Source organism: Ptychodera flava, chromosome 10, assembly GCF_041260155.1.
Source record: "Ptychodera flava strain L36383 chromosome 10, AS_Pfla_20210202, whole genome shotgun sequence".
In the NCBI taxonomy this organism is placed as follows: domain Eukaryota; kingdom Metazoa; phylum Hemichordata; class Enteropneusta; family Ptychoderidae; genus Ptychodera; species Ptychodera flava.
Window position 1 is genome coordinate 9865252 of NC_091937.1, and position 20620 is coordinate 9885871.

Genomic DNA, 20620 nt, shown 5'->3' on the forward strand with positions numbered 1-20620 from the left:
TGAAAGGCACTCACCAAGTTGGACAGCTAATTAGTTGGACACTTATCATGTCAACGAATCAATCTAGATTCCGATCGACCTGCGGTGTTTTAGAGCCATGTGACGGGACAAAAACATATTTCATTTTAGGAAAGGGTCGTATATGTATGTATGAGCCGGTTGGGTAATCTGAAATCTTAAAGTATAAGTAGTAAGCATATTGTGCGAGACAATCATATTTTGGCATCGTTCGCACACTCGCAATACAAACAAAATATGCAGCCAGTGTATGATTTTTACTCCTACTCAATTCTGGTTCATAAAGTTTAACCCAATTTCTCTCCCACCGGTATGAAATAAGCTGAAAATGTATGTACCAGGTTTGAAGCCAGTACTGAAAATACTCTAACATAGTCATAAGAATGAGCAGTGAACCGTAGTAAGATGAAGTAATACCCTGGGATAGGTGGCAACATCCGGAAATTCCACAGGAATTTTCTTCTGTGGACGGGGAATTCCCCCACTGCGTGAGTGTTCACATTATTCCACATATTTCGATACTCGGCATATATTTTTTATTTAAGTATCATATCTAATAGCTGTACCCCCTGGCATTGCGGGAAATTCAAATGTAATCTTTCTCTCTCTGAGAAATATTTTAGTTGACATTGGCTTGGTCTTCCAGTCAACATCAAAAACCTTTCCTTTAATCGTATTGCTGTAGTGGCCTATAGGTTCGAAAATAATCTTATACGTATAACATGCCTATCCTGTTTTCTTGCCCGACTGCATTTAAATAATATACCAAGTCTTAAGATTATTCTTTGACCAATCATAATTTTACCACCGGGAGGAATTAAGAAAACCTTGGTCGTAGGTATGAGGCCGAGGTTTTTCATCTTCCAAGGGGGCTGACCATGCAATTCCAAAAACAAAAACCTTGCCAGATTTAACATTATCTGTATCAATTGTTGGCTGTAATATATATATTGTTTTACCGTGTGGAGTTTGTGATATTGTAAATGTTTGTGAAATTTGAAATTTGGCTAATTATTCACCTATACCGATGCCTGAATACTTGTACACGACTTTATGGACAATACATTGTGATAGTTTCCACAAAGCAACATTTTTATCTACACTGATGAATGAGGAATAAACTATTGCCATATCGATGTCAGTTTCCCTGGAATTGGTTGATCATAACATATAAACGGAATAACAACATAAAAGACATCCTTGTTCAAAAATCAAACACGAGGAAACAAAATGAACACGAACTATCTAAATAACAAACCTCACAACAGTTAGACCACAACGTTATGATTCTATCGTTTCTTTTTGATGAGCAGTGGCGACCATCAAACTAAACTTCCAAACAAAACCATTTACTACTGATGAAGGGACCCTTCTATTGTTCTGAAAGACTTAAGACGAATCACTCAATCATAAAACCGGTTTTACCAGGGTCAAAGCAGTTAAGATTCACCGGTGTCTCGCCATGTTTCCCGTTATCATGAGACGGAGGTCGTTGATCGACTAGCTCAGTATATCGTTTATCACTAACAAAGATGTACCGATGTGTTAAGTAGCCTTCATTTCCTATACATACATTTTAACAGTAGAGAGAAATTTTAAACTGTAGAGCGAAATTTCATACAGTAGTGAAAAAATAGAGAGAAATTTCTAACAATTCAGAAATTTATTCAGTTGAGAGAAATTTTAAATAGTAGAGAGATTTCAAATAGCAGAGAGCAATTTTAAACAGTAAAGAGAAATTTTAAACGCTAGAGAAATATTTCAAACTGTAGAGAAATTTTAAACAGTAGACGAACATTCTTTTTTTCACAAACCAGGTTTGTGCCAAGGTTTCCTCTCATCTCTCATGACAAACTTTTGTCTCGGTTACTCAGACTGCTCTGCGGGACAGGAGCGGTCGGAAGAGAGTCTCGCAGAGCAGTCTGGCTAACCTAAACTATGCAAACTCCCGTCTTGGTATCAACAGAATTACACCCAAAAGTAAAATGGGCTTTCCGTCGCAATGATAATAAGTTACAATAAAAATCAGATTTGGTAATATTAAGCATTGTATTGATTCAATTCAGTAAAGAGTAATTTTAAACAGTGGAGAGGAATTTTAAACAGTAGAGAGAAATTTCAAACAGTAGAGAAATGTTAAACCGTTGAGAAAAATTTAAGACAGAAATTTCGAACAGTAGAGCGAAATTTTTAACAGTGCGGAGAATGTTGTTTTCGGCCACGGTATAAAACATGATTCGTTGTGTCTGTGAGGACGCCACCATCGGCGGAAGTATGTCTTTTCCAGACGACTGCTGTCTGGTCGTGGTCGATGTGACACGTACTGATAATGGCAGCGGCTTGTGGAAACACTGCGTGCCTCATTCGTGCAGCATTTCCGTATTAAGGCGCTTGGGGCGTCCACCAAATTAGGGGTGTTTATTTGGAAGGACATAACGTTGTCGACTGAAATCTGGATAGAGAGGATAATTTGATTCATTTACTGTCCAAAGGTAAGCTACACTTGTCACGTGCCGTCGCAACACGAGTTACTACTACACTACAGGCTTATTACTTGCTGTGTGTTCCCGGCGTTATACGGCCTCTGAGGTGGGAGGCCGTATAACGCCGGGAACACATAGCACGGTACGCAGGCTAGCTTATTACTGATCTGTTTGATGCTGATTTTGATAAGGTTTCGGTCGGCATTTCATCATAATCGCCAGGTGGCTAATTGTGCGATAATTAACCGGGATGACAAATATTTTTTTATGGATATAGTCGGGTAAAAGCCATAGGCCTATTGTGCTTTTCACTTTAAAATCACGACTTCGATGCACGTTGTCGTAACATGACATGTTATAACATGTCAAAATTGTAGGACTATTTCATATAGGAGCCCTATCAAATTTAGCGAAACTAGCATTTGAACAAAGGTCGCTGATCTTTTAACACAAAGAGCTTTAATTTATCATGAGCTCGTAGTCAGGCCCGATGGAAACAGGCCAACAACATAACCTGGGCGTCCTTGACCTTAGGTCAGATAGCTGAAGCAGCCAATCAGTTCTGAAAACGCATGACCTACTTCTACTTTTCACTCCACGTGGTGAGTAGACTTCGTATCCATCGGTGATGAGATTCTTTCCTTCCCATGGTTTCTTCCATTACATCAATATACGTAAATATGCTAAGCGCATATCAAGCATTTTGTCTAATTGCTGCCAATCAATTCTGCGTATTATAGAAATCGGCACGTACATAAAACAAATTGGACAAACGGCCATTACGCTGCAGACGGTTACTGATTGGGTTACCATTAATTTTGACACTGCCGGGCCGTTCTCATTTTGTTACCTGAAATTTAAAATTTATTAAAAATTTAAAATGTCCCGCAGGAAAACTTTCGAACTGAAAATACAAAAATCATGGTGCCACTTTTCAAAATTAGGCAGCAGCGAAACAATTCGTCCGACATTTACAGCAATTTGAAAATCAAAATGGCCCCATTAAATTGTAAGTCGTATGAGGAAAATTAGAATGATCAATTTTCGCAAAGATGAGCAAGTGGGAACCTTATTTACTTCATGGACTTCAATATGAGCTCCCAAAGTGTTACATCAATAAGCTTGAATGCTGTGAAAGATTTACATTTTTTATATTTTCAAGCAAAGGATAGTGTCCTTCAGGTTTGGATATGAATCATAGAAAATTGGTGAATTTAATATTCACGTTTATAAATTGCTTATAGGCAGTGAGTATATTACCTTGTCTTAAAAACTATCTACTGTTGATTGACCAATCAGAGTGCTCAATTCAGGGTGTTTTATCTACTCGTAAAGCCTTGGTCACCAAATTCCAGAAACGAATGACAGCGCCGTAGTAAAGTACTGTCCAATCAAAAGTGAACATGTCATATTCTGTAGACATCTGGTACGTTTTAATATTCAAATTTGGTAACACAGCGGAAACCAGCTGCAACACAAAATCTGCTGTGCCCTAGGGCATTTATATAATGTGCCCTAGGGCATTTATAGGATGTTCCATTACATGGGAAGGCTATTTCACAAATAAAAGTTTTAATTCATATCCTAAACATGTTACATTGACAAAGGGGACGGTTGACGTAAACACATTGAAAACGAAAATATATCAGTTAGGGGCGATAGTTTTTAAGTCGGATAAAACCCTCGTACTCGGGCTCTTCTGGTATATAAAGTCCAACCCTACGATAAAATGTCTCGGCCTGCGGCCTCGACATTTTATCGTTGGGTTGGACTTTATATACCAGAAGAGCCCTCGTACTCGGGCTTTATCCTATACATCATGCCTATATATGTTGGATGTGTAAAGACCAGTTACAGATTTTCTCAGGAATTGATCTGTATGCCATGTATCATATGTATTTGGGTCAGCTTTGTTTTGACTGCCCTCTACTTATATTTATTGTTAAATGAATTATATTTCATAGTGACTTATAAGCCCGATGGGCTGGGTAATTCATCCTGTATTTTTCTCTTTGAGTTATATACTTTGGTAATTACATGTCACTATAATAAACATACTACTACTACTACTACTACTATTGTATTCAAGGTCATTCTCGACACAGCCTGACTGAAATTCCCCCTCACACAAATCACATCCTTAAAACGATGGCCACAGCTTGTGAAAGCGAGCTTTTTTGGATTGAGAAGCCCCGGGGTACTCTCATAGAATGGTGTATAGGTATGTGTCGTGCCATCCGCCGGAATGTGTCACTTTTTATCGAGAAAAAGCCGTTAACAAGGGGTTACTTTTCATCGATGCCGGTAAAAAAGGAAATCTTCACATCCTTCAGGAAAACTGTCATATTCAGTGAAGTAACGGTAAAAATTCCCCCACTTTGTCAAGATAATCTCCAACAATGGGTCAGAATTCTGGAATATTCAAGGGTAGACATTTTCAGCTGTGGGAAAACATATTAAAATACTGAACGTTACCCTATCTGTCCCTCTAAAAAAACCAAAACCAGCCCTTCACTGTAAACTCTATTTCTGACGTCAGTGGCAATACATGGTTTGAGAGGTACAACCTTCTTCCCAACAATGGGGACAACATGTTTGCGGAATACGAATGAATTAATTATTGACATGACGCTTTTGATACACTTTAGTTAATATTTATTAATCATTATTATTTTGTTGGATCTCTTTGATGTCTGGGTTTGCGGCTTGCATGCCACTGCGCATGTCTGCACGATATTTAAAACAGAAAATAGTATTTCCTATTTTCAATTTATGTCAGGATAATGAATATTGCAAATATTCGTTCAATTTTCATTAATTTTTTAACCCAAGATTAAAATACTGATGCAATGTGGTTGGGTCCGAGTCCACCTTTTAAGTTGTTAAGCAATCGTAATTGCATGATAAAGAAGTGTTTAGAAAAGTTTATTTATGCAAATGAATGCAAATAACTCGATTACCTTGCTTCTCTTTACTTCCAAATACAAGATTTCAAAAGAATTCGACTCCACTCTGGCTGAGCCAATTTTCTGAAATTTTCATACTATGATCTTTAAATGTTATATAACAAACGGCTGTTTTGTTTGGCAAAAAAGTTCTTACATCTTGAATGAGGCATTTTAATTTTGCTAATAATGTTTTGAATCACTTTTTGAGTGTAAATCTTTCTGCCCATGCTAATTTAGAATGAGGATGGATAATGCAAAAAATTGTCATGTTTTCTTACATATACTCATGGACCCTCCTGATATACTCTTCTTTCAAGTGAAATATTACATTTCAGAAAATGGTGTTAGGTTTTTAACTTAAATTAATTTTTGTCATTAATACAAAAATTGACGCTTTTATCCTAAATATACACCCCTACATCCTTTGAGTAAACTACTACCACACTAAACTTTGGATTTTCAGTTTTTTGGAAATATATAGTATGAGGGGGTTTCCTTGTCATCTTAGATGAGAAATATTCTTCTGAAAAAACTGTGTTGGCAATGTGCAGCTTCACTATAATCAACATGCATTCTTTCATCTGCATTCTCATGAAAACCCGGTACACAGTACAATAAATTACCCACAATACTCTTTGCTTTGTATCCTTGAAGGTTACTTTTCTAAAAACTTTTTCAGTGCTGCATGTAAGCACTAGTGTGCAGCATCAGAATAATTTTTAAATAATATCTAGTAAAAGTACGTTTAGATATTTCAGTGAAAGTTTGAAAATAACCACTAAACAACCATAAAAGTCACATTCTGCAGGTTCTACAAATGCCATACTTTTTAGGCAGCAAGTTATGACGAACTGAAGGGGTCATTCTCTGAGAAAACTTAGCATGCAAATTTCTTTTGTCACTTCCATTGCAAAAAATCAATATCCTTTTGTTTCATAAAACAGGTGCAACTAGTCTCCCTACTTTCCATCACATTATTCTGTATGGATGAGGACACAATCTCTGGCAAATTTCACAAAAATGCTATCTCCTCTCTCAATTATGCATAATTTTCCAAATTATTTAAAATGAGAATTGAGAAGAATGGTGTGCATAAAAGAACGTTTTCAAAATTTTGATAAATAGTCTGTGAATTTGTCTACACATGGGAGACATAGTAGACTTCACTCAGGTATCTCCGAGGAGACAAATCGCAATGAATTATGGGAAATCTACAGTACTGTGCGGTAATCGAGTTTGTATGAAGAAACAGAATTGCACATATAGGCCTATGATAAAATTATTTTTATGCTTCGGTAGGAAGTGGTATAAAGTCAGTCACTGCAATGGCAACACAGACGAAGGTTTCACTTGGTCAGGTCACTAAAGTCGTTGGGGCTTTCAAGCAGACAACACAAAGTGGTCAAGTTTACCGAGACGTCTTAATAGAAGGTAAACAATAATGTACACACATTGCTTGTCTGTATTTTGTATTTCAGAGAGACTCTCCAAATGGATTAGTTAATGTGCTGGTGCTATGCAACAGCTGCAAAGAAATAATAACTACAGGGATGGTTCTCCTTTCCTTGTCAGAATTTTCATTCCAGTTTGAATTGGTAAGAGATGGCAGAAACAGTTCATATGAAGCAATATTGAAAACACTGCCTTGCTATTTTAATTGGGACTTGGAAGAGTCGACCGACGAAGATTTTAAGGTAATCAAAACAGAGAAATATATCCAGACAGTCAATAACCTATATTTTGCCATAAATCCTCCGTAGAGAATTGTAAAAAAAGGGAGATGTTTGGTTAGCAAAGAACATGTTTATGTAATCAGACTACCATCGAAATTCAAATGCAGTGCATGCAAATCTATATCACTTTGGGAATGTGAAACCGTTTTCTGCTGCCACTAACTCCCCATGTATAGATATCAAACGTGTCTGCTCACTGGTTCAGAAAATTATCATACTGTATAAATAATAATATTTTTCGTCAAACAAATCTGACTGGGATAATGCGTTTGAATACATGAGTCCTACAAATTACCGCTTAAGCAGCAGTATAATAAAAGGTAATATCAGTGAGGAAATGAGGGCGTGAAGATGTTTTCTTAATGTTGTCTCGAATATTTCATGTGAATATATACATTGGCAACACTGAACTTATGTGATTACATTAAAATTAGTTATGGAAGAACAATATTTGCCCATACCGGTCTGGTTAATGGAAGTAACGATATTTAGGTCATTTTTCATGACCCATAAAAAGTGCTACGATATATATAGTTTAAATACCAATCAAAACGTCATAATCCTCGAAAACAACGCGACTTTTGCAAAGTGACGGTGAGAACTAACTCTCTTCACTTTGAATACGAGAGCTGACAGTCTAAACTTCATAACTACAAAGTGCTTCGATTAAGTGTGAAATCCTAGAGTATTGTATTAGATTTTGCTATTAGATTTTGATTTTGGCGTGTCTCACTTGTCATCTTTATTGCATATTTCATATTCTTCAAGTTTGTCGAAAATATTTCCATACTTCCTGGTCAGTTATGCGGTAAATTATCGTATGAAATGTGTATAGTAATTGGTAGTCTAAGATTAAAATTATCACCTTGATATTTTTCCATATCTCTACACACAATACACGTTTGTTTTTTCATTCATTCTACTGTGACAGGAGACATCGCGGTCCCACCAGATTTGCTTCCCAGCCTTTCCAATAATCATTTGTTGATATTCGTATTGTCGTGATCATTCTTGAATGACGCGAAGGAAAATAATCAGAAATCTATACCAAGTTCACCCCTGACATCCCCACCCCTTGCTATCACGTTAGAAAGGTTACTCTTTAGCAAAATTATCAATTGTGAAGTAGTCAAATTTACATTCATTTTAAGGCCCAAGAGCTGTTTCAGATTGTGTTAGAACACATACTGGAATATAAAATTAAGCGTGGTCTTTGAGATTGAATGTTAAACTCTCAGCACCATCATTTAAAACGGGAAAGATGGATGGTACTACCATTTAGCTACGTCCCTAAAATAGAAGAGAGTCTGTAAATACAATCGAAGGCCTTTTTTTATGATTTTTTATCATATGAATCATTTCTCGCTAATCATCCCATCAATAATGTGTGAGCAAAACTCAGTGGTTGTATGTGGAACTACCTAAAAGAAAATAAACATACGCTACAAATAAAGTTAATTACAAAAAATCCTTTTGTATAGGTTATGGTAAGATGTGCCGAGGAGAATCTGGTGTCAAATACAGAATTGTCTCTTGTAGCACATAAAACAATGCTTGGTTACCTGTGCATGACTGGACTCAGACGCAAGGACGACAAAGATCCAGCTGCTGCTTTATCATGGTTTGACGACGCCCTCTCCGACAATCGGTTAGATATGGAGAGTTGTAGTGACAGCGATGGACCACTAGGGGATAGGCTCATACTTCTTGGTAACATAGCTTGGGTGTACTTCATAACAGGGAGAATGGACATGGTCCACAAAACATTGCAAAATATAAAACAGATATCTGATGGTAAATTGAGCGACAGCACAAAAGCTTTCATATACGGTCACAAAGGAATATCTCTTGCGTACTTCCTTAAAGAAGCATGCTGGTTAGGTCTTGCATGTTTTGAACTCGCTTTATCAATATTTCCGAACCACACCGATTGGTTGTTTTGGTCTGGAAACATGTTAGATATACACAGGATGCGCATTTACGGAGCATCGCGTACTCCTGAGGCGCTGTCGGTATTGGATAGAACTGAGATCATCTATAAGCATATTATAGAAATATACAGTGGTCATAATTATGCTATTACAATGCTTGACAGGAATTACCTCGATAGAGGAAAATTTGACAAAGCCGAACCGTTCAGTACTTGTGCCAGTGAATGCAATACCACACTTCCAACTGTTGCCTGTATCGCAAGTTCAGTTTACGCGGCAGCCAAGAAATTTGAACTGTCACTAGAGACATTGGAGAAAGCACTTAAGTTATGGCCGAAAAACACTTATTTGCTTCATTTTATGGCCAACGTGTACAAAAGTAAACACGATTATGAATCAGCAAGAGTGCCAAATCAAACGAATCTAAAGAAAGCGATTCAATATTATGAGAAGGCAAGCACGTATTCAAAAGAGAATGCGCCATGGATCACTCTCGATAAAGCAAAGGCATACGCAATATCAGGTAACCTAGCTGAATCCCATCGCCTCTTCTTTTTAGTAGCAAGCACCGCCCGTGATCCATTCTGGAGATCGGTTGCATATCTTGAATTTGGGGAATTTTGTATGCATCACCTAAGAGAACCCAGTAACGCTATGAAATACTATAAAATGGCAACAGAAGAGGGAACTGAGTATTGGGCTGGAAAGAGGGCGGCATCTCTGCTAGGTGCAAAGATGTGAATAATGCATGAAAGTATGTAAAGCTTAAAGCTATATCTGATGATACTGTAACTATTTCCAACAATTGCCATTATTGATGAAGAAATTAAGTTTAGTTATTTGCTCTTATTTACTCTTCTGCGTGATCTAGTCACTGGAATTATATCGTTCAATATCTCATCGATCGTGTATACTTAACGTATTTGTATATTGTCGTATATCAAGCATTTTGCTCAGTGTTCTGTCATCGAAAGATAAATAAGTATCAAGAAAAAATATTAAAAAGGCGTGTCATCGGACTGGTTTTCTTTCTCTAAAGATTTTCTAAATGATTTTGGCTTATAAAATTGTGCCCCTTATTCTGTATATACTGGATTTAACCAAATGATATGATGATTTTAAGTGCTAGCTTCCATGATGAAATCACAATTAAGCCAAGTTCTAGCATGACCTTGATGCCGTGTACTTGACCTACCGCAGGAACATTTGGTTCTCAAAACTCATTGAAATTTGAGAATTTGCGGCGATGATTTCCTTTCTGGCACTGATTTTGTTCATGGCGGTCAACCAATCATGTCTACAGACGGATCACAATTAACACGTACATAAAAGTTGAGAGCACACCCCTGTGACGGTGCAGACACTAACCATTGATATTCACACTGCATCGCCTTTCTCGATGATGATTTTTTCCTATAGCCAAGTGCAACTTGAAGCCCAGTTTAATAGTCTCCTTCTTTTCGTTTTGTGGTGTATGGCTTATCATAAAGGGACTGTAGCTGTAACATTTGGTAGTGTTTTCGTTGTTTCGTATTTTCATAATTTTGAGTGGAGAATGGTGACCTTGACATCGTGATTTTGACATGAATCAGAGTAATTTGAAAATAACTCAAGAAGGAGTAATGTGTATATCACCTATGCCTTTATATTATTTCATGCTACCATACACCATTCTGATTGGACAAGAGACCGTTTCACCGATGCTAAAATACTGTTTTAGTACTTATAGCAGTGCTAAAACGGGCCCCTAAACCAGCATGTTCGAAAATTGCCCAGTCGGTGCATTTGAATGTACCTATCTGATTTTAATCCGAAACTGTCCGCTTTGTTTCAAAGACCAGCGTCCGAATTTTGACGCACAAATAAAGTATGGGTCTGTAACTCAGCTCTTGGTGAAAACAGATGTAGGTCGGTCACAGTCGATGACTGAGTGCTCGCTATCGTCTGAATTTCACCTGGACGTTTATAATAGACGTATGGTGATGATAGGGGCGTCAAATAAAATTGATAAGGTGTATAATAATTGCAATTACGATTGCAGAAATCTATATTGAGCCTGCTGTGGTGTTTTTTCGGTTGATGATTTCTCACTTTCGCTGAAGCTACCACTTTGATTGACCAAGGAAGTTTGTATCATGCAGGAAACGTGATACCGCGCCGTTCAAGCTCTTTCTGTAGAGGGAAATTTACTGTATTTGTGGTCTTACTCCCGAACTCACCGCCAGGAACTTATTGTCACAAAAAGGGCACAAATAGAATCTTTTATTCCGGATTCCAGATTCCATTTTCCATGATTCCGGTAATTCCACCCTACCCTGTTTTTGGGGTGACTCTAGTCAATATGTGTATATAATATACTTTTAGAATACCTCTCTTTAAAATGAAGCTAGTATTCGTTCATGAATAAATAAGATGACACTTCCTCAGAGTAATGGTATGTCAGATATTCATTCCAAACATTTGGGGCTATAACAGACAAGGGTGTTCTATCGCGATGTAGACCTAGAAGTTCAATATGATAATGACTCCTGGCGACTGAGACGAAAGTTGACCTCAGATGCAACGAGCAGTGTCAGTGACCAATTCTCGCTGAATCTGGCAGCACACTCTGCTAAATTGTTGATCACAGTTGCTGTCATCCTACTTCTGGAATATTTAAATACTGTGCGTTGTCTTGTACAGTCAACGTCCAAATTAGCCATCAAAACTTGCACCTTGCTTACCTATGAATGTTGCGGCGGTGATGTGTACGGTACAGAGTGAAACAACTATATTTTTAGTATGCAAAAAAGGCAGGACTATTGTCCTCATATAAATTTACAAACCAGTGGAAGCGAGCTCTTATATAGCGACAGCCAAACGTTCTTTATTTTTAGGTCAAAGGTAATACATGCTTTGTTGCACTCACTTGACTGAGGTCGACGCTTCCCAGTGAACTAACCTAAATATTATTAGACAAAAAGGTTGTCCTTGTTTGAATGATGCGCCATTTACATTTAAAAGGGTTGCCCATACTTCTAATGTGCAGTCCGTCCCTTGCCACACCGATCGAGAGGTCATCGTCTGTAAGGTACTGTATGCTGTGAGTTTGGGTACGTTTGAGACTTATGAAAGAATGCATTTTAAAGGTTATTTTTTAGTTTATTTTATATGTAGCTTTATATTTTATACATAGTTGAGACTGTCGCTTGGTCTTCTGTTGTCTACCGCATTTCATTCGCTCCCGCGAGCCACCATTTCCGGTGCGTCTCTCTTTTATTGCAATACTGGCTAATTTCGGTAGGCTGATGAAGATAACTCTCCCCCCACACCCGGTAAGTGAATGAGTGGAATTTTTATTTGAGATGAAAATAAGTTACTATTGAAATACTGAATTTCGCCCTGCAAAGCTAGACTAAGAGCAGAGGATGAATGTCATTTAGATTTGAAGGTCATTTACTGACACTTGAAATTCAAAATGGCTGCCATCCTTTAGTCGAACACTTACGTGGAATGAAAGTATCTCCCACCGACAACGGAAGGAAGAGACAAAACTTTGAATGGTTCTTCTTGCTGCAGCTGTAGTTACTTTGATCGTTGAAATATCGATATTTTGAAGAACGGCATCAAAACTACGACGTGTACAGAGAAAATGTCAGAAGTTAATTGTGTAGCCGACAGTCCCAGACTGGGGCTCAGGCCTTCGGCCTTTAGACCCTCGTGCTGTCTATCCCGTCAAACTAATTCTATCTCCCTTTTGAGAAATATTCATGAGAGATATCACAACTCCTCGGGCTCCTTAATGAGAACTGAAACCCCCACAAGTGGTAGACCAAAACAGTGGTGAAAATGTTTTAGAGATATATCTATACTAGGCCTAATGTGATTTAAAATTGGAAATCTCAGGTCAGTTTACAGATCAGCTTTGTACCTTTCGTTTTCTAACCTTTTTTAGGCAAATCATCTCACAGCAAACAAAGCAGAGCCTTGGGCAATGATAAAACTGGGCGATTTTATTTAGGCAGTTGGGTAGTTTGGATCAGTTTAGCATATTTTACACAATGCCAAGAAATGTACCCTGAATACGTATGTATGTATGTATGTGTGTGTGTGTGTGTGTGTGTGTGTGTGTGTGTGTGTGTGTGCGCGCGTGCGTGCGTGCGTGCGTGCGTGCGTGCGTGTGTGTGTGTGTATATATGTATGTATGTGTGTGTATGTATGTATGTATGTATGTATGTATGTATGTATGTATGTATGTATGTATGTATGTATGTATGTATGTGTGTGTCTGTGTGTATGTGTGTATGTATGTATGTATGTATGTATGTATGTATGTATGTATGTATGTATGTGCTGTTTTGTGAAGATTTGTGTTTACATGTGAATATAATTAAGCACTCTTTCCGAAGATAAATCATTTTGGCACCACGCAGAATTTGCATACGATGCAAAGCAATTAAAATACAGTCTAGTTGCTATTTTCTCCGAAAACATAAAATTAATTCCTGCGATGAACATGCAATAGCAAGGGTTGGACCGATAGAAGTCCATTTATCCATGAATACCGTGCAACTACAAATAAACCATGGGGCTAGCAACGATGTTTTGTCGATACTAGTACATATGTCAATATTCAATCATTGGTCGTTGATTATTGTTCTTCTCATTTTTATGTTGCTCATTGTAACTCGTGAAAAAAGCTTCAATTAATAACATACAAGTAAATGATAAATAGAAATTGCCTATTTTTCAGCTTAATCAACGGAAGGAATTTGAACTGGTGTTAAATCAAACCCTATAAGCTTACAATGGCGACACAGACAAAGATATCTCTCAGCCAGGTCGTTGACGTGGATCGAAATATCAAGCAGGCGAAAGAATGTGATCGAATGTATAGAGATATCTTAATAGAAGGTAAATGATTATTATGGTACTTGTAATTAAGCATGGTCCAATAGGTGATACATAGCTTGGCGTTTTTTATATTTCAGAGAAACGACATTGATTAATTAATGTCCTTATGCTTTTTAAGAACTGCAAAGAAATAATAACTACATTGATGGTACTTCCTTTCTTGACAGAATTTTCATTCCAATTTGAATTGGGAAGAGATGCCAGCAAAACTTCATATGAAGCAATATTGAAAACACTGCCTTGCTATTTTAATTGGGACTTGGAAGAGTCGACTGACGAAGATGTTCAGGTAATTAATACAGAGGAATAGACCCAGACAATCACTAACATATGTTTTGTCAGGAATCCTTTCTGATCCTTTTCAAGTTCGTTCAAAAAATTTGTGTAAAGGCTTAAAACCATTTTATACCTTGTCACAATCCGCGAAAAGTGGTATCTGTGTTTCTAAAGGGGGCATTGGACTCCCTACACTTCAAAACTACAACGTGAGTTGATTTGATGTGAGGTCCTGAAGTATGACAGTCACTAATGCTATTGTCGTTCTTCATTTGTTATCTCCATTTACATTGTATATGCTTCAATTACGCTGTAAAATACCGCTGTGCATGTCTGGTATATAACAAGGTATAGAAAATTGAAACGCATCACTTCGATATGCTTGCATATCTCTGGACAATAATTATGTTTCTATTTTTACTGATTCTACTGTGACTATATAGGGACATTACCAAGCTTCACTTCAAAACATTTTCAATATACATTTGTTGATATTCTTTCTACGATCGTGACGATTGTTTAGAGACGCGAAGAGAAACCATCCAAATTTACACGAGATCACCCTTGATATTTCCGATTAATCCAATCATCTTAGAAATTTTTACCCCAACAAAATTATCCAACTTACATTCCAAATGGGGTTTGCCAGACCGTCTTTCTACTTCTGCTACACATGTCTATCGAATATGAAATTAATAGTGATCTTATCGAGCGACAAGCACCATCGCTTGAGACTGTGACGATAAGACGGATGGCTATCATCAAATGCCTTGGTATACTTTTCTACCCTTTTAGTCAGTTTCTTCAACACCGACATGCTGTCAACACACGAAACGGTGTCTCTATCTCCCTGTATTGAACGTCATGACGACGTCAGTTTTACGATTTCGTGACAGCGTGGTACACTGTCTGACGAAAATCGATATGCGCTACATTAAAGGATCCTTTATGGGTGAAATTTCCTTTTGTAGGTTTTGGTTGGATGTGCAAAGGAGAATCTTGTATCAAATACAGAGTTGTCTCTGGTACCGCATAAAACTATGCTTGGTTACCTGTACGTGAGTCAACTCAGACGAACAGAAGACAAAGAACCATCTACCGCTTTATCATGGTTTGACGACGCCCTCTCAGACAATCTCAAAGATATTGACAGCTGCGGTGACAATGACGGGCCACTGGGGGATAAGCTCATACTCCTCGGCAACAAAGCTTGGGTGTACTTCGTAACAGGGAGAATGGACATGGTCGACAAAACGTTGCAAAATATAAAACAGATATCTGATTGTAAATTGAGCGAGGGCGAAAAAGCTTTCATATATGGTCATAAAGGAATGTGTTTTGCGTATTTTTTAAAGGAAACATGCCGTTTAAGTCTCCTATGTTTTGATCGTGCCTTATCAATATTTCCGAATCACGCTGATTGGCTTTTTTGGTCTGGTGCTATCTTGGACATACACAGAATGCGTATTTATGGAGAGTCGTTTACCCCCGAGGCACTGCCTTTATTTGATAGGCAAGAGAGCTTTTTCAAACGTGTTTTGCAATTAAATAACGCTCATCCTTGTGCCATGGCACTGCTCAGCAAAGTTTACCTCGATAGAGGTGAGTTTGACAAAGCTGAATCGTACATTCTTGATGCCCGTAAATGTGATCCGGGGCCCACACTGCCAATTGTTGCCAGCATCGCCAGTAGTGTTTTTGTGACAGCGAAGAAATTCAAAATGTCAGAGCAGGCCCTAGAGCAGTCGCTTCAGATATGGCCGAAAAACACTTACTCGCTACTTTTTATGGGCAACACGTATAAAGAAATGCATTTTCATGAATCCACAACGGAATCAAATCAAATGAATCTGAAGAAAGCGATTCAATATTATGACAAGGCGAACATGTGTGTAGATCATCATTTGCCAGGGATCACTATAGAAAAAGCAAAAGTGTACACAGTATTAGGGAACCTCGCTGAAGCCCGAGGCCTTTTCTCTGCAGTCGCAAGTACCGCCCGTGATCCATTCTGGAAATCGGTTGCATATCTTGAATTTGGAGAATTTTTTATGCATCACCTTAGAGAATCCTGTAACGCTATGAAATACTATAAAATGGCATCAGAACATGGGGCCGAGTATTGGGTCGGAAAGAAGGCGGCAGCTTTGTTAGATTCAAAGGTGTGAATAATGCATAAAACATGCAACTTAGTTTACCTGATGATAAAACAGCAAATTAATCGTTACTATTGGTGAAGTTTATCAATTTTGTCATATCAAATATGTAGAATATAAGTAATTTTTTTCAATTTCTAATGACAACATATGTTGACAGGGTCTTGCGTAACGCCTTCGACATACAAGAACCAATACTATCATTTGACAGAACACGATTTATTGTGGTAGAAGGCTGAACAGAGTAGAGGGTAACATTTGGATGTACAGAATAATATTACTGTGTGAAAATACACCTTGGTTTACATTGTTGTAAGTTTACTAATAAGTAGTTTAAGTATCCATTTTTCATTAGATTCTTTCCTTCTTGGTCGAAGAATGTTATTAATCGAAATATAAAAAGACCTCGCCATATGATGCGAGACACACACTTGCCACAATTTCCGTTTTTTTGGAAATAATGACAAGATCCGCATTTTTATCACTTAGTCGGCTATCTTTGATTAATCCGAATTCCTATGCCAACTGCCCATTAAAACATGTTTTGAGCCTTCGAATACTCCAGTAGCAGCCGCGTGCATGAACTTGAAGAAGGACACTTGTCTTGTTGTCTTCAAAATATTTTGACTATTGCTATTTGACTATTTTGACTATTGCTAGAATTTGTGTTTGTTTCAAACAATCAATATATCACATCACACCAGTCGAAGACACATGTAAATGTCTCAGTTCGCTTGGATAGGTCTACGGCTCTGCATAAAGTGGTTTGGCAAACAGTGCAAAACAAGGAAATTCAATATTATGGCAATGATTTCAAGTCATGCAAACATGAAATACAGGTATCCATGAATAAATTAGGTCTCCGAAATATGGTACAATCTTGACCAATGCGGGAATTATTTATAACAAATATCACATTTCATCTACGTGCAACTACGTCGTACTGACCACCACGCATGTATCCGTCAATTAATTCTGTCAAAATACACGTCAGATTTAAAGTATGAACCGTGACTGTGTCATTCTAAATGGTTCATTTTTAATGTGTTGTTGCACTAAATACAGGTTAAAACAGTAATATGTAATTTCACTAAGAGTGTAAACAGAGAGATACCAACATATAGTTGATAAAAATAGGCTCTAAAATTACACTTCACACCTTGGAGCATAAAGCTAGTTTTCCAAAGAGCATGTTTGCACATACGTCCTCTTTTGGAGCTTAATATCTTCATAGATACTTCAATCAATAAGTGTCAAAATTGTTTTTTATTTATTGTTTATTGTTTTGCCTTACTAAAGACTAAAAATTGACTCCATTAAGATAAACAAGTGTAAAGTAAATAATGTGTTGCCAAACCATTGTTAAGATTTTCAGTGACATTGTATATCTCGTAGACAACGTGAATGGGTTGAATTTTATTATCCAGTAGTTGACGAACAAAACATACAATTGTTAATCGATACATGTTGCTGAGTGGCTGTAGTGTGTTTATTGATTTCGAGAAAACTTTTGACAGCATTAATCATTCCTTGTTATTTTATAAATTGTGAAAAGTCGGCCTGAAAGATAAAGTTTTCACAGTATTGCAACCTATGTTTTCTGATGTCAAAGCTTGTATTCTAACACTTGGAATTCAACAGGGCAGTATTCTGTAACCTTTACTTTTGAACTTGTTTGTCAATAATTTTCGAAACGCCTTACACTGCGATTTTGCAGACGGACACACTTGAAATATAAAACCTTTCTATTTATTATATGCTGACGACTTTTTTGGATTACGCTTCGGAGATTGCGCAACAAACGTGACGAAAGAATTCGTGTGTTTTGTAAAAGAATATATTTCTGTTTTACTCACATTCTATCAAGAGTTACGAGCTAAATTTATTTCCAGACACTTTTATGCAGCACTGTAGTGATAAATTTCTTTCTCACCATTATGATAAATATGGTTCTCTTATGCAGTCACAGAGTTCACTCGTTTAGCGCAATTTTTTCCAAATTTGTCTTCTATTTGACATTTAAATACAACTGTTCTGCTCTTTAGAAGTTTTGATTTTGCGTCCGTCTCATCATTAAGGTTTCCATTTATATCATCATATTATATAGTGATCAACTGTTATGTGACGTATGGACAACAGGGTAAATTTTGTCAAGTCTATAGCTAGGACCATATTCATAATACATGCATGCACATAATCCAATGAAAACCAAGTCGTTTTATCTACCTGATGCCATTAGAAATAGGCCTACACCATAAGAAGCTGATGTGCAAAGCAATACGATTAATTTAACAGTGATCACAATAAAACAATGCCAAGTGCCTCGGAAAAAATAATGTTTCTCCATTGAGTAAACTAAGGAAATGAACTGGCTATTGTGTCGAAAACACTTTAAACAAGTATACTTTTATGATCAGGAATATGTTCACTGTAAGTATTTAATTAAAGTTTTGGTACACAAAAAACTCAAAGCATACTAGCATTTATTATCGTGATTTTTATTCATATAATTAACAGAACATTAACAGATACATCACAGTGGATAAACTACTGCCAATCCTCCTCTAATTTTCCGTGAAAATCATGATTATTCATCTCAGAACAAAAGATAAGATAAGATACATACCATTCTTGATGTCACATGGAATTGTCTGATTTTCAGCCAAGATTTATTACGAATGATTGAAAATACAATTTTAATGGAAAAGGAGAAATTGTACGAGTAAACACAATTATTTTTCATAATGTGAAGCAAGTACGCATACCTCAGAGACGAAGAATACAATGACACAGTTCTTCAAACTACTTATTAAAACCGCCGTTTGAAAGGGTTTACACAGGAATTATATGCATATCGCTTTGCAGGTGACGCATGCGCAATCATACAAAAATGAGTCGGTACCGGTATAAAATGTCTTTAAAAGGGGAGGGTTCTTTATCAGCTTTATCACTGAGCAAATTGACTAACTGTACACAAATTGACTATCTGTGCACAAATTTCAAAGGAGAACAAAGGACTAAAATCACATACACAGTCATGTCAACAACCACTGATGCGAGAATCAGGGATTGGAAATTGCCTCTTTAAGGTAATATGCACCTCGAAAGTGAAAGACTTAAACTTTTGCTCAAACTTTCCTCAAAGAATCTTTAAATCATTCTCTTTCAAAATCAAGAATAAAAATAGGGGGTTACCGTGCAAATTTTGGTACTAGAGAAACAAATTACCCAAGATTTACCGATATTCGAAATTCAAAATGGCCGCCATCCCTGTGTTAACTCTATGGAGAAAAATAAAAAAAATTCGAATTTCGAACTAAATGCAAACGTGCAATATCAGGACATATGAGTAACACTGCACAAACTAAAATTATGCATCTCACTTGAATTAGGCTTGTAATTATGAACGACAAACTGTCCTACGATGAAAAGTGCAAAGAAAACTTGGAAGGTGATTTATCCCTTAAAGATGACTCAATGTCAGTTTTAAGTCAAGTATTGGGTTAGAAATCAAGCAGTCGTCTTTATGTTTTCTAAATAATCAGACAAGGGTTGTAATATATTTTTGAGCGCGTTAAGATAAAATTTACTAGATGTAGGATGTATCTTACGTCCGCTCAGATCAAAATACCTCGCATTTTATTTAAGAATTGCAAAAAGCCAAATTCACAGTGCATTATCCTTTATCATATCAAGTTATTCTGACTTAACCTTATTTTATCTGCATAAAGTGTAATCTTTTAAATGCAATCATGTCAAGACAACTTGCAAAATTAAGCTATTTACATAAGCTATTTACAATGTTGTGACTCAATTGTGTGATGATGCTTATTTTACAAATTGCCTTATTGTTCCCTTTGATACGAAACAATCGCGTGAACAGTCTTAAAAGTTAACATTGATCGATTTCATTGATCCTCTTACTCATCATATTACATGTCAACAATCTTTTTTATTTGCCTTTCCTGTGATAAATTAATAATATTACCACATGACTTATGGCAAATGCTCAAACAATTATTTAAAACAAAATTTCACCGAAATATCACCATATACCACGGCACAGTACTGATAATGTGCTACTAATATGCTATATTACCGATAATATTTTACAAAAATGTAAATAAAACAATAAGTGTTACCCAAAACGTATTTGAATAAAACACGTTCGCAAATAATGTT

At 36.8% G+C, this 20620-nt stretch overlaps 2 protein-coding genes across 4 annotated transcripts; both read left to right on the forward strand.

Annotated features, from left to right (window-relative positions):
- The first annotated feature begins 2312 nt into the window (after nucleotides 1-2312).
- Nucleotides 2313-10618, forward strand: LOC139141943 (interferon-induced protein with tetratricopeptide repeats 2-like). Its single transcript, XM_070711719.1, has 5 exons — nucleotides 2313-2510; nucleotides 4591-4722; nucleotides 6749-6880; nucleotides 7022-7143; nucleotides 8664-10618. The coding sequence occupies exons 2-5, from the start codon at nucleotides 4650-4652 to the stop codon at nucleotides 9852-9854; spliced, it is 1518 nt and encodes a 505-aa protein (XP_070567820.1). The 5' UTR covers nucleotides 2313-2510; nucleotides 4591-4649; the 3' UTR covers nucleotides 9855-10618.
- A 993-nt stretch (nucleotides 10619-11611) lies between these two features.
- On the forward strand, nucleotides 11612-18817 carry LOC139141944 (interferon-induced protein with tetratricopeptide repeats 2-like). 3 transcript variants are annotated; one of them, XM_070711721.1, is made up of 4 exons: nucleotides 11612-12241; nucleotides 13846-14006; nucleotides 14174-14295; nucleotides 15254-18817. In XM_070711721.1, exons 2-4 carry the CDS (start codon nucleotides 13901-13903, stop codon nucleotides 16448-16450), a joined length of 1425 nt encoding a protein of 474 aa, XP_070567822.1. In that variant the 5' UTR covers nucleotides 11612-12241; nucleotides 13846-13900; the 3' UTR covers nucleotides 16451-18817. The 3 variants fall into 3 exon arrangements, with proteins under 3 accessions (XP_070567822.1, XP_070567821.1, XP_070567823.1); XM_070711720.1 differs by having other exon boundaries at nucleotides 11612-12183; XM_070711722.1 differs by lacking the exon at nucleotides 11612-12241 and adding an exon at nucleotides 12249-12427.
- The last annotated feature ends 1803 nt before the right edge of the window (nucleotides 18818-20620 follow it).

Excerpts from the sequence above, each read along its gene's own strand:
- LOC139141944 (XM_070711721.1), top strand. The coding sequence starts at position 13,901 with ATGGCGACACAGACAAAGATATCTCTCAGCCAGGTCGTTGACGTGGAT. Across the intron at positions 14,007-14,173 it reads TAGAGATATCTTAATAGAAG|AATTTTCATTCCAATTTGAA; the intron begins GTAAATGATTAT and ends CTTTCTTGACAG. Across the intron at positions 14,296-15,253 it reads CGACTGACGAAGATGTTCAG|GTTTTGGTTGGATGTGCAAA; the intron begins GTAATTAATACA and ends TTCCTTTTGTAG.
- LOC139141943 (XM_070711719.1), top strand. The coding sequence starts at position 4,650 with ATGGCCACAGCTTGTGAAAGCGAGCTTTTTTGGATTGAGAAGCCCCGG. Across the intron at positions 4,723-6,748 it reads TCTCATAGAATGGTGTATAG|GAAGTGGTATAAAGTCAGTC; the intron begins GTATGTGTCGTG and ends ATGCTTCGGTAG. Across the intron at positions 6,881-7,021 it reads CCGAGACGTCTTAATAGAAG|AATTTTCATTCCAGTTTGAA; the intron begins GTAAACAATAAT and ends TTTCCTTGTCAG.